This window comes from Euprymna scolopes, chromosome 17 (genome assembly GCF_053919585.1).
Source record: "Euprymna scolopes isolate OS-2025 chromosome 17, ASM5391958v1, whole genome shotgun sequence".
Taxonomy (NCBI): Eukaryota; Metazoa; Mollusca; class Cephalopoda; order Sepiida; family Sepiolidae; genus Euprymna; species Euprymna scolopes.
Genome location: NC_136498.1, coordinates 111,472,654 through 111,486,178, shown reverse-complemented (window position 1 = coordinate 111,486,178; position 13,525 = coordinate 111,472,654). Strand labels below are relative to the sequence as shown.

The 13,525-nt window shown below is 37.0% G+C and overlaps 1 protein-coding gene across 1 annotated transcript in view; it reads right to left on the bottom strand.

The window, feature by feature from the left end:
• The window catches only part of LOC145296884 (uncharacterized), a 175,686-nt gene that overhangs the window by 11,761 nt on the left and 150,400 nt on the right, over positions 1–13,525 (bottom strand). Inside the window, exons 16-17 of the mRNA XM_080143030.1 lie at positions 6,614–6,904; positions 324–411 (exon numbers count right to left, since the gene is read on the bottom strand). Of these exons, the coding sequence (XP_079999156.1) occupies positions 324–411; positions 6,614–6,904 (379 nt within the window). The remainder of the gene's footprint in view (positions 1–323; positions 412–6,613; positions 6,905–13,525) is intronic.

Sequence of the window (13,525 nt, the reverse complement as noted above, 5' to 3'; positions counted from 1 at the left end):
TAAAGTCTTGAATTTTATGTCATATTTGTGGAACTATTTATTTGAAAATCTTAAAGTAAGATAACTCCAGGAATCAATGTGGTATTTTGGTGATTGAAGACTCTAGCTAGGAATAGCTTAGACAGTTATAAGGTAGAGTGACAATGATAACCATAGAAACCCCTCCTCACACTTTTGAATGGCCTTGTGCCTGATTTGTTTTATTATTATTTTATGTTTGTTGCAAAATTTTCTAAAATTAATTTTTTTTAAAGTGTTATATCTACTTGGTTTTAGAATTTTTGGTGGAAAATATCGTCTGCATATTTTACAAAAATACTTACATCCATTTTGTTGCACATCCGCAAATGATGAAGATGATGGCAGTACATATGAGTGGGAGTACAATGATCATCTCCAAATTTAATTCACCTAAAAACGATCAAATAAAAAGAAAACAAAAATTAAATTCACCTAAAATAGATCAAATCGTGAAAAAATAAATTTAAAAAAAAAAAAAAACAGATGAATTAAATTTTTGTTTTTTTATAAATATCTAATAACGAAAAAAAAAAAAATGTAATTCTCTTAAAAATCATGAAAAAATAAAAAAATAAAAATAAAAAAACAACAAAAACAAAAATTAATTCACCTAAAAATCATGAAAATAAAATAAAAAACAACAAAAAAAAATTTAATTCACCTAAACAGATCAAATCGTGTAATAAAACAAAGAACTAAAAAATTTAATTCACATAAAAAAATCATGAAAAACATTAAAAAAAAACAAAAATTTAATTTACCTAAAAAAATCCTGAAAAAAATTAAGAAAAACAACAAAAACAAAAATTTAATTTACCTAAAAAAATCAAACTGCAAAAAAAACAAACAAAAAAAACCGATATTATGAATTTTTGAGATAAAGATTGATAATTTGTATCATTTGTCTGCAAGGACACCTGGCGTAACAGATAATGTACTAAGTAAAATTCAGTTCCAGACAACACTCTTCTTCTGATTCAATCGTCAGTGCAAGTGATACTAAGAATATAATTGCGAGTTACTGATAACTTCTACCCGGTCATGGCTGACTGTCATGGATTATATAAATGAGTTTCATTCAAAATTCGGTACAGATTTCTTAAGTTTAACGGAAAGATTTCTTGAGTTTAACAAGATACACCTGGAGAAGGTCAGAGGTTACAGCGGCCAAAATGTTGTGACAATAACAATCCAGATGAGGACAATAGTCCAAATAATACAAATAAATAAATAAATTTAAAAAATAAAAAACGGTATTATCCAAAAGAATTTAAAAATAGGAATAATTGATATTTTATTTTTACAACCAGTAAATAAAGGTAACATTGCACACCTGTTTACACGTGCAGACTTAACACGTCGCAAGGAACATAGCACAAGTAATAACTCGACTCTATTTTTTTTTTTTTGTAACGGCAACATTTATTTCCTCATTCTGTCACCACATGTGACTTCTCGTTACAGCAATCATGTTTTATAGTCTTTTTCCTTTCACATTTTGTATGCATTTGTATATTTGCGTTTGCGTTCTGTTACACAGGAACAATTGATCATCATCATCATCATGACAATCATGTATATGGATTAATCATCTTGACACACCGGTTCCTGTCAGATAACTGAAGTTAAGCAATGTTGAGCCTGGGTATTACTAAAATGAGTGACCAATTTGGGAATTCCAGGCGCTTTATGTAGGAGAACGTCGACACCTCCCTGCAAGAAGAGCAAAAACCTGTCGTCCTCTCCTCTGACAGGGATATACATGCAACTGGTGATTGCTTGTGAATTTCATACTCCCATAAAACTCCCTCCTTCTGAGGAAGCTGGTTGAACCTGAATAGGGTTAGTGCTGACGCACACATGACCATCATCATCTTCGCTGGCATATGATGAATGGCTTTAAAATAAAATTTCCAAACTAACCTGTTCCTAGCCCTGTCTTTATTCAACCAACTTTCTCTCAAGTCCATTATTATTAGTTCTTATGTTTTCCTGTAAACTGACCCTGCTACCTCAACTGTTCTACATCTCTCATCCATTTTTTTTTTTTCAATGTGACCCTACCATCGAAGTATCCTGTTCTGCACATCTCTAAATACTGTCCAGATTTAATCTTCCTCTGAGATCATCAAATCTAAACCAGTCTTTAAGTCTCACATTACCTATTCATCGTATCATTCTCATATTATTTCTTTCCATGCAACACATATCTTCAATTCTCACTGATCAGTTTCAGTTCCGTATGCCATTAATAAGGCTATGACAAGAGTATATCCTTTTCATTATTTTGACTCTCGAGTATATATCAGTTGATATACTATATGGTTTAAGATAAAGTGATGTGGTTCTCGATTGATTAACTGTGTCTATGTATCTAACTGTGTCAGATATATACTCGAGAGTCAAAACAATGAAAAGAATATGCTCTTGTCATAGCTTAGTAATTACACTTCATACACATGCATGATATGTTACGTTGTCGTATCGTAAATGAGCGTTTGTTGTATATTGGTTGAAATTGGAATGGAGATGATATATTAAAACGTGTCTATAAAGGATTGAATGTTTAATTATCTTACCAGAGTTAATGACGTTGTGTGTGTGATCATCTAGTGGTCTTTCTATTACATATGTTCATATGCTGTTAAGTGTGAATATGTGTGTGACATGTCATTTGAACATACCTTCTGCCATTTTGTTGGTCCATCTGGAAATTCTCGTCTGGGAGGGAGACTTGATACCTGTTTTGGGGGACGAAGATTTATTTCACACCAAGACAAGAAATTGGTTCCATAGTTTTTTTTTTTATTCACCTTCCAGTTTGTTCACAGAAGATTGGAAAGTGAATTTAGCCTTTGCTGTAGGTCTTATTTCTACCACGTCAGCGTTCGTTCCCCACCCCCAGCGAAAGGGAGGAGACAACGGCAAAGCCGTCTGCTCTCATCCAAGTCGCAACCAAATCTCCCCGATTCAGCTAACCTGATCACATGACTCACACACAATCAAATCAGCTGATCTTGACTTCCGGTCAACGTGTCTACACTATAATTCAAACACTCTTTCACACACTCTCTCTCTCTCTAACAGATAGACTCTTCTTTCGGTCAACAATGGTGTAACCCTCTCTCAACCTATCAGTGATTTCACAAATTGAGCCCCCTTCCACAAACTGAATAAGGGGTCTTTCTTTTGAGATTTCCAAACATTACAACCACTGCTTATCCCTTTGGTTTTGGACAGTTCACTAAGTCAGCAGAACTTAATGAGTTTGAAACCTAAAAATTTAAACTTTCTCTCTTTCCTTTTTTCTATCCATGTTCTGTTCACAATTCAAAGATGAAAACAATTGGAATTAAATAATCGTAATGTGATGAACAGCGTGTGTGGGAATTGAAATTCACAGGCTAACTAGATTGTCGTGCTTTAACTCTGGTAACAGGAGAGTGATACAAGCACGTCACTTCCTGTTCCTTATATTTGGCTAAGTAAGCCTTTGGCCAGCTTTGGGTAGGATTGAAACGGCTATCTTCAGACAATTCTCACCAGGAACCGTAGAGATTCAACGTCTCTATCCACTGCACCATGGGCCACGGTTGGATTTTTTGGTCCTTTAAATCCATGTTTATTTATTATCTAATCTTCCATGGTCGGATCCGTACCGAATGGTATATATATTATTTAATTGGAATTCATTATTGAGATGAGTATTTTTTATTAATTTTATTTATTGCGGACTTTTATCCTCATCTTTTTTTTAGTTGTTGTTTCACAACGTTTTGGCCAACTATTCCTTCGTCAGGTGGTAACTACGACGCGATAGGAACTCCGAATCTCCTAACTGCATTCTCAGCAATTACTGCCATCCATAGTTGTTGTCGTCGTCTCACCACGTTTTGGCCAAATAAGCCTCTGGTTGGCTTTGGCTATCTTCAGACAAGTCTCACCTGGAACTGAGAGATTCAACATCACTATCCACTGTGTCATGGGCCCCGAAGGGCTATCAAAGTTAGATTTTTTGGTCTTATAAATCCATGTTTTTTCATTATCAAAATTGATAAATAAAACTCATCTCAATAATGAATTCCAATTCAATAATATACCATTCGGTATGGATTCGACCATGGAAAATCAGATAATGATTAAACGTGGATTTATAAGATCAAAAAATCCAACCTTGATCGCCCTTCAGGGTCCATGGCGCAGTTGATAGAGACGTTGAATTTCTACGGTTCCAGATGAGCATTGTCTGAAGATAGCGGTTTCAATCCTATCCAACGCCGGCCAGGGGCTTACTTGGCCAAAACGTAGTGAGACGACAACTATGGATGGCAGTAATTGCTGAGAATGCACTTAGTAGATTCAAAATTCCTATCCCATTGCGGTTACTACCTGACGAAGGTCAGAGGAATAGTTGGTCGAAACATCATGAAACAACAACTAAGAAAAGATGAGGATAATAGTCCGCAATAAATAAAAATTAGGTTGATTCTTCTCGGGCACAAATCATCAAACAACAACATCCTTTTCATTTGTTACTATATAACTGTTTGTGACCACCTGAAACATCCATTTTTGGGGGATAGTATTGTCACTGTAGCCACACCTTAAGGGTATTTTATTCTGCCATTGTCATTTCAGTGAATTGACCTAGCTTTGAATACACGTGTCTAACCTTCTACCGAAAATTACCTTTCAAACTGATCTCCTTTTTGACAATTGATCAGGTTTGTTGCTACTTAACAGCAAATTCATAATTTTTATTCAAAAGACCTTTGGTACATTTAATAAATATTTTATTCTTACATTTGACGTTGGTATGCACAGCGTAGATTTTAAACAGGATGTCATGTTGATGATTTTTATTGAAACGACCTTTTCCTACGTTTGATAATTATTTTGTTATTTCTTACTTTTGTCAAAATGATTTCTCGGTGAACACGAAATATCGAAAAGATATTCAGGATTCTGTTTCTACAACAAATTTAGACACTGGAGATGTCCTAAGTCGGGAAGAACAAACGTCAAACATGGTATAGCTTGGTTAATTATCAGAGTCAAACATTCACTTGGTATAAGATAAATAAGGATTAAGCGATTATCTCACATATAGAACTTGGCCCATACAGGTAAGTATATATTCAACTTCTTCATTCTCTGACTCTGTGATACTATAGACTTGAATCAGTGGAAAGACAATGGTCTAGAAAGTTGTTCACGAAGGAACACAAAAGAAAGCTGGAATAGGATTGTTAATCAAGGTGTGGCAGTGATGGGAACAAAGAACTGGACAATATTGTGGGTTGATTTAGGAGTGGCAATGAGTAAGGGACAGCTTACAGTCTTGAGTTCACAACAGTTGAGAACAGTTGCAAGTTTTACATGCAGGTTGTGGTTTAAAGCAGATCAAGATGAGCTAACATTAACCGATGAACATGGCCTTGTAGCTTTAGACCATAGCATGTAGAGAGGCGAAGGTGTCTCACACACACACACACACACACAGCATGCAACTGATATTTGCAGAATGTGTCAAAGTTTGTGTTTTGTTTTGTTTTTTATACATGTGAAGTCCATGCGCGAATCTTTCAATCACCGCTAATGTGAGAGACGATGACATGGCCAGAAGACGAAGAAGACCGTGAAAATAATGAAGGGTTGGCGTTTGTTGTCGAGCAGGATAGCATGTGGTCTCACTGCTATATAGCCATTTATATAATGAGTGTTTATATTTGTATGTATTTTTATATGCCTGTGATCGTCTCTAGTGTTTGTGATTGTATACTACATGACAATATGTGTGACTGTCTAGTGTGTATAATGTTCATTGTGAATGTATGTGCGACTGTTTATACATATATATTTACACATATAGTTATGACAACAGGACCATTGCCAGCACCCTCAAAATGCAACTCCAGACAGTTCAACGCTTGAGAGCACAGCTCAACAAAGTTTCCAGCCATGGTTATGGTCTTTGGTGTGGTTTCAAGTGAGGGCCACATCATGCCACCTTACATTTTCGAAGTCAGCTTGAAAGTCAACACCAAAGTGTACCTGGATGTGCTGAAGAGTGTGGTGATCCTTTGATGCAATCAGGTGGCTACTGGCAGACCCTGGGTGTCGCAGCAGGACGGCACTAGCCTACAAGTCCAAAAGGACCCAGGCTTTGCTTCAGAAGGAGTGCTATGACTTTGTGACCTTCTTTCACTGGCCTCTCTCCTCCTTTGACCTGAAATCACTGGACAATTTCGTTGGGTAATACATCGAGAACATCACTAACATTTCCTAGACCACCAAACCCAGCCTGATTGAATATTTGCCAAGCTCCTGCTGGCACTTATGAAAAAGGCACGTTCCCACTTCTGGATTCGTACGCGGCGGTGATTGAGGCAGAAGGCAGCTACATTGAATAGATGTCAGCTCTACTACATAATCAAGTTACCTGAATTGATTTTTTTCAATAAGTTTTAAAATAAAGCTATAGCGTTGTTTTCTGTAGTGTTGTTTTCTTTAAGTCAACAAATTTATCGTTTCACACCGCATATATATATATATAACGAAACAAAAGAAACGCTGCCACTAGCCTACTTACTTTTTGAGCACATTTTTTGTGATGTCTTTATTGCATCTCCGTGAAGTAACATGCCTCCATATTTGGCAACAACCGCAACAGTAACCGTCACAAACACGCTATCATCTGAACTACACAAGATGGTTGTTCTGTGTACTTCCCTTGTTTCGTTGTAGCGAAAAACCTTTGTGTCATAGATCACTTCCAACATGTAGTATTGTAAATAGTTCCGCAAAAATATTGGAAGTTTCCACCTGGTCTCCAATTGAGTTTCACTTATCGGAGCTGTTCGCAAATCGGTCACGAATGGACCTGAAAACAAATGGAGGAATCAGGTGAAGATTTAAAACAAAGCTAAGCAAAATTTTAAAGTATTATTATATAAAAATGAGATGTAGTTTGCTTGAAGCATTGTATGAGGTAGGTATATAGAAGAGATTTTGAAGTCTATCACAATGTGAGGAATGGAATGTAGTCAATGTTGAGGAAGAAAAATGAAAACAAGTGACAATTTGCAAATCAATATATATATAGATAGATAGAAAGAGAAGAGATTTAGAATATATATATATATATATATATATATATATATATATATATATACGAGCAAACAGTTAATAAAATATGTTAAAAAACACTTTGAAATGAGTTTAAAATATATTTAATCTGAAAAGGAAACAGATAAGTGGATAGTCCTTAATCCACGGAGTTTCGAAGAAATACTTTCCTTCTCATCATAGGGTAGGAATTAGCAAAATGCAGGATCGGATTTTGCATGCAAAAGTATTTGATGAAACAACAAGTAAGTCAAAGATCTTACTTGAAAACAAAAAAGTGAAGCAGAGGGAATATGGTGAAGAAAAAGGTGATTACACATGAATGGGTAGTCTGGTGGAAGATAAATAATCCAGTGACGGTAAAATCCAAATAAATAACCTCAAGAAACTTAATTGAATTTCCATTTGCACAAGTAAAATATATATATATATATATATATATGTGTGATTGCTTCATCTTTGCAGATGATTGCCGTCTTGCATAACAAAAAAACCCATCACCAACCCCATTCCCTAGTTCATCTTACATGGTCATGTATGTGGCTCTTCAAACCAGCAGCCGACTTACATGACCTGGAGCAAAGATGACACATAAAGTCAAGTGTCTGGCCCGGCTTAACAAGACCACTCTGTGGTATGGTTTCCCTGTAGAGAACCATATGCCTCTTCAGACCAGCAGTCGACTCGCACTTCCTGCCACACACCACACTGGTTGTCTCAGCAGGTCGCGGACGCAAGGGTACATAAGGGCATCTTTTGTGTGACCGTGTGGTTCATATACCCAGCTTTGGACAGTAGAAAACGTCCACATGTCTCCCACTTCCAACCAGCCCCACGAGCATCCAAATCCTTCACAAACCCTTTACGCATGTGTCTTTTAAGCTCTGCCTGTTCCAAGTTCTTTGTCTACAATATATTGCAACCCTCCAAGACAACTCCTCGCCATTCACTCCTATTCTTGGCTATCTTCCCATCTTTCAACATTTATGCAAAGCTCTTTAAGATTGTCTTTCAAACAGACCCTGAATTTTCTCTTTGGTTTGTGCTATGAGTGCTTGCCAGCTGTCAATATCTATATATGTATGCATAATCGCGTTGACACACCGGTTCTCGTCAGATCACCGAAGTTAAGCAATGACGAGCCTGGTTAGTATTAGATGAGTGACTATTTGGGAATTCTAGATGCTGTATGTGGTCCCCGCTTATCTCAGAATTTGTTTCTAGTCATCTTGTACACTTCACTTGCCACTGGTATTTAACAATGTCGACTCAGGAGAGGTGTGGTTTGAGATTATGCACCTCCTGCCAATAATACTTTCACACGTATGCACACCTTCATGGGTAACCATAGTCTGTCAAAGCAGAGGGATATATATATATATTCATTCTAAATCGCTTCTCTCTCTCTCTATATATATATATATATATATATATATATATATATATATATATTTATATATATTGATTTGCAAATTGTCACTTGTTGTCGTCCTCCCTCAACACCGACTACATTCCATTCTCCGCATTGTGATAGCCTTCTAAATCTTTTCTATACACATATTATTACATATATTGTTAATCTGTATGAGAGATCTCCCCTGAAAAACTCTCCCTGCCGGTGAAGTGGTTTTCGGTCGGAAGTTGTGTAGCGGCCATTGTTGTATATACTGGGTAGTTAGTAAGGAGTTGAATAAAATATTCTCTCCGTATCCGTTGTCGAAGTCCATCATTTATATATTTATTTATTTCATTATACATATTAACAGTTCTCAACTAACACTAATACAGCACGTGGTAAAAAGAAATGCGTATCTGGGAAATGGCCACGTCGCTTGACAAAACAAAATGCGCTCCCATAGTATTTCTTTCTCTGGAAGGAAAACCCAGAGAAGCTGTATTGGAATTAGATGTTGCGACTCTTAATTCTGAGGATGCAATGGCCAATTTATATGAAAAATTGGACACCTTTTTGTTTGGAAGATATAAACCAGTCGGCCTTTCTAGCCTACGAGACTTTCGAAGGATACTGGAGACAGCCCGATACATCAGTGGAAGACTTCCTTGTTAACTTTGTCCGACACGTTGCCAAGTTGAAAGATTTCAATATTATCCTGCCTGAACTGGTACTTGCATTCAGGGCATTAAAGAGTGCCTCCCTCACCCCTGAAAATGAAAGACTAGTCAAGGCGACAGTCGGCGAACTGACACTCTTTTCCATGTCAGCCCAGTTAAAGAAGATTATGTACAGACAGCCGTTTGACGCTTCATCTATGAATTCAACACCCGTCGTGGTTAAGAAGGAAGATGTTATTGCCTACACTGAAAATAAAAACGAACCTAACGAGGTGTACTATGGTCACTCTTTGCACCGCTGTGATTCACATTTTAGTAAACACATCGCAGCGGAAAACGACATAGCAACAACAACAACAAAATGCGCTCCACTGATAAAAACGAAATGAACCCGCTAGGACCTGCAGGCGACACTACAGTGTGCTTTAAATGTGGCTGCAAATTCCACAACCCAGGACAAACATGAGGACTGGCTAATATTGTGCTGATGAGTCAGCAAAAACGGGAGGCAAATGGCAACACGCTTTTGGGTGAAACACTTGGTTCGGCTGTCCTAGATAGTGGTGCATCCATCGGCACTGTTTGTGGAACAAAATGGTACGAGTGTTTTCTCGAAACATTAACAGAAGAACAAAAAAAAAATAATTATGAGAGAAGGAGGGAGAACTTTTAAGTTCGACGATGGAAACAAACTGAACTCTCTCCACTATGTGACTCTACCATGTGTCATCGCTGACATTGATATCAGTATCGTTACCGATGTTGTGGATTCCGACATTCCACTTCTCCTAAGCAAAGAAGCTATGAAAAGGGCCGGGACTTATCTCAATTTTGAACATGAGTGTGACGATGTTGAAAAAGAAAATTCCGTTGAAATGTACATCATCTGGTCATTATCACATCCCTATCACCAGACCCGTACCAGATAGAGGTAAGCTAAAGCACATTCTCCTTGTTAAAGAAATCTCTAAAAAAAAAAAAAGCAGAAAAATTTAAAATTGCAACTAAATTACACAGACAATTTAGTCATCCCAGTAGTTTAGGGTGAAACTATGTGATTTAGTTAGTAACGCAGGAATCAGAGATCCTGAATTTATTAAAATTTTACAAACACTTCCAAATTCTTGTGAAGTGTGTATTCGCTATAAAAAAAAAATGAACCTAGATCTATTGTTGGATTCCCATTAAGATCTTATTTTAATGAAACTGTTGCTATGGATATTAAAGAGATTTATGGTAACAAAGTGCTGCTCCTGATTGACCATGCTACTAGATACAGTGTCGGCGTTAGGATTCCTAGTAAAGAAAGATCAGACATTATCAGTGCTATATTTAAATACTGGATAGTCTATTTTGGGACTCCTGGATCTATCTTAACCGATAATGGTAGGGAATTTGATAATGAATCATTTTGTGACATGGCACATAATTTGAATATCGTTGTGCGTACCACCGCTGCTAAAAGCCCATGGAGTAATGGCTTAAATGAACGACACAATAGAATATTGGGAGAGATGGTAAAAAAGACTTTAGAGGACACAAATTGCAGTTTTGAGATAGCACTAGCATGGGCTATAAGTGCAAAAAATATGATTCATAGTGCTCATGGATTCAGCCCCAATCAGATGGTTTTTAGTAGGAACCCCAATCTGCCTTCCTTTTTGAATGATAAACTCCCTGCATTAGAAGGTGTCTCTACCAGTGAGATTGTTGCTAGTAATCTCAATGCCATGCATGCAGCTAGAAAACAATTTATGATGAGTCTTCGGAAAAATTAAGACGTGCACTTCGGCATCAAGTTAGGACGAGTACAACACAATCCTACAAAAATGGTGATGTTGTTTTCTATAAGAGAAATTTCTGTGATAGATAGCTTGGCCCAGGAACTGTCATAGGGTGGGAGCACAAGCAGGTACTTGTTAAACATGGAGGTACATACATAAGAATGCATCCATGTCGTCTCGTGTCTCACCCAGTAACATATCAAAGTTCTTCTGAAAGTGAGGCTATAACTGAATCCACCACTTCACAAAATGAGCCTGAAGGATTTTCAAACTTATTAACATCTGACGAGAACGATGTTACTGAAGAACCAGGAACCCTGAACGATCATGTTGCACAACATCAGACTGTGAGAGAGAAAGAAAACCAATTCGCAAAACAATCACACTTCCCAAACCAGGGCAATCCATTAATTGCAAACTTGCCAATGATGATGATTTGGAATCGCGAACATTGAATGTCATAAGTAGAGCAGGCAAAGCTACAGGCAAAAATAAGCATTTAATGAATGTGGCTATGGAACAAGGTGAACCCTTTTGGCTCGACTTTAATCATGGAGTATTGGATTGGAAAGAAAATGAAGTCGGATCAATAAATAAGGATGAAGCTACCTCTGGTGATGAGGAAAACATAATGATTTCCTCTTCTAATCACAACCTGGAAATGGCAAGAGAAAACGAACTCCAAAGCTGGGTTGAAAATAAAATGTACACCCAAGTGCCTGACCAGGGCCAACCGAAAATATCCACAAGATGGGTTTACACAAATAAAAATGTCAATGGCAAATAGGTGTATAAAGCTAGACTTGTGGCGAGAGGCTTTCAGGAAAGGGATGCAGGCTATATAAGGAATGATTCTCCAACATGATCTAAAGAAAGTTTAGGTATAGCTTTGGCTATAATGTCATCTAACCATTGGGTGTGTAAGTCAATGGACATAAAAACAGCATTTTTACAAAGAAAAAAGTTAGACCGACTAATCTATTTGCATCCTCCCAAAGAAGCCAATGTACCTCCAAGATATGTTTGGAAACTCTCAAATGTGTTTATGGATTGACTGATGCATCAAGGTCGTGGTACCTGACATTCAAAGAAGAATTATTGAAATCAGCAGCAGTGGTTTCAAAATAGGATCAAGCCATATTCACATGGAACTTTGGAAATAAGCTGCATGGTATTATGGCTACGCATGTTGATGATTTTTGCTTCACAGGCTCAGAAATTTTTCAGAGCAGAGTTATAGACCGGATTCGTCACTTGTTTAAGATCAAATCTGAGGAAGTTGCTGAGTTCCAGTATATAAAGAAAAACAGGAATGCTGTTAAACTTGGACAGGATGAATATGTCAAAAAGCTAAAGTGTATCCCACTAGAAGCAGGCAGAAATTTGAAAGATGCAATATCATCAACAGAGGTTACTGAAACCAGGCAATTGATCGGTCAACTTGATTGGTTAGCCACTCAAACCAGACCTGATCTTAATTGTGATGTTAGCGAGTTAAGTTCAATGCTAAAACAAGAAGATGTAGAATGCTTAAAACGGGTAAACAGGGTGATAAAAAAAGCAAAAAAAGAGAAAATGTGACATAGATATTTCAGACTTAGGGAACCTTGAACAACTAAAAATTGTTGCATACAGTGATGCTTCTTTTGGCAATTTAACAGATGAAGGTTCACAGGGAGACTATATGTTTTTGGTTGAAAGCAATGACAAGTATATGCCCATTGCATGGCAGTCTAAACGTATTAGAAGAGTTGTCAAAAGTACTTTAGTTGCTGAAACTTTAGCCATGGTTGACATGGCAGAAGTCTGCATTTTTTATCAAAAACATTTGTTAGGAATACTACAACTGAAAGATAATACCAACAGCATAAAGATCTTCTGTAAAACAGACAATTCCTGTCTCTATGATTCTGACATTCCTCAACACAAATTTTGGATAAGAGACTTCGCATAGAGATGGCTATTTTAAGAGAAATGATTGACAGAAAAGAAATTGAAGAGATCTCTTGGATATCAACTGACCTACAAATTGCAGACTCCTTGACAAAGAAAGGAGTGCCATCATTCAAGATCCTTGGGTTCATATCCAAACCAAAGGAATCCTCTGTATAATGTAAATACCCAGACCCCTTTTTTTTCTTCTGCAGATTACATGATGCGCAACTGAAAAGAAGAGAAAAGAGGGGAAGAACTGTTAATCTGTGTAAGTGATCTCCCCTGAAAAACTCTCCCTGCTGATGAAGCGGTTTCTGGTCAGAAGTTGTGTAGCGGCCATTGTTGTATATACTGGGTAGTTAGTAAGGAGTGGAATAAAATATCCTCTCCGTATCCGTTGTCGAAGTCCGTCATTTATATGTTTATATATTTCATTATACATATTAACAGTTCTTGTATTTATCTACTAACATATATATATAAATATTGAATGTTGTGTATGTCGTGGTAGTGTAAATGAACCGCTAGCATTGCTAGCAGCAGCAGTCATATAACAACTAACATATCAAAATAACCAAGCCGGC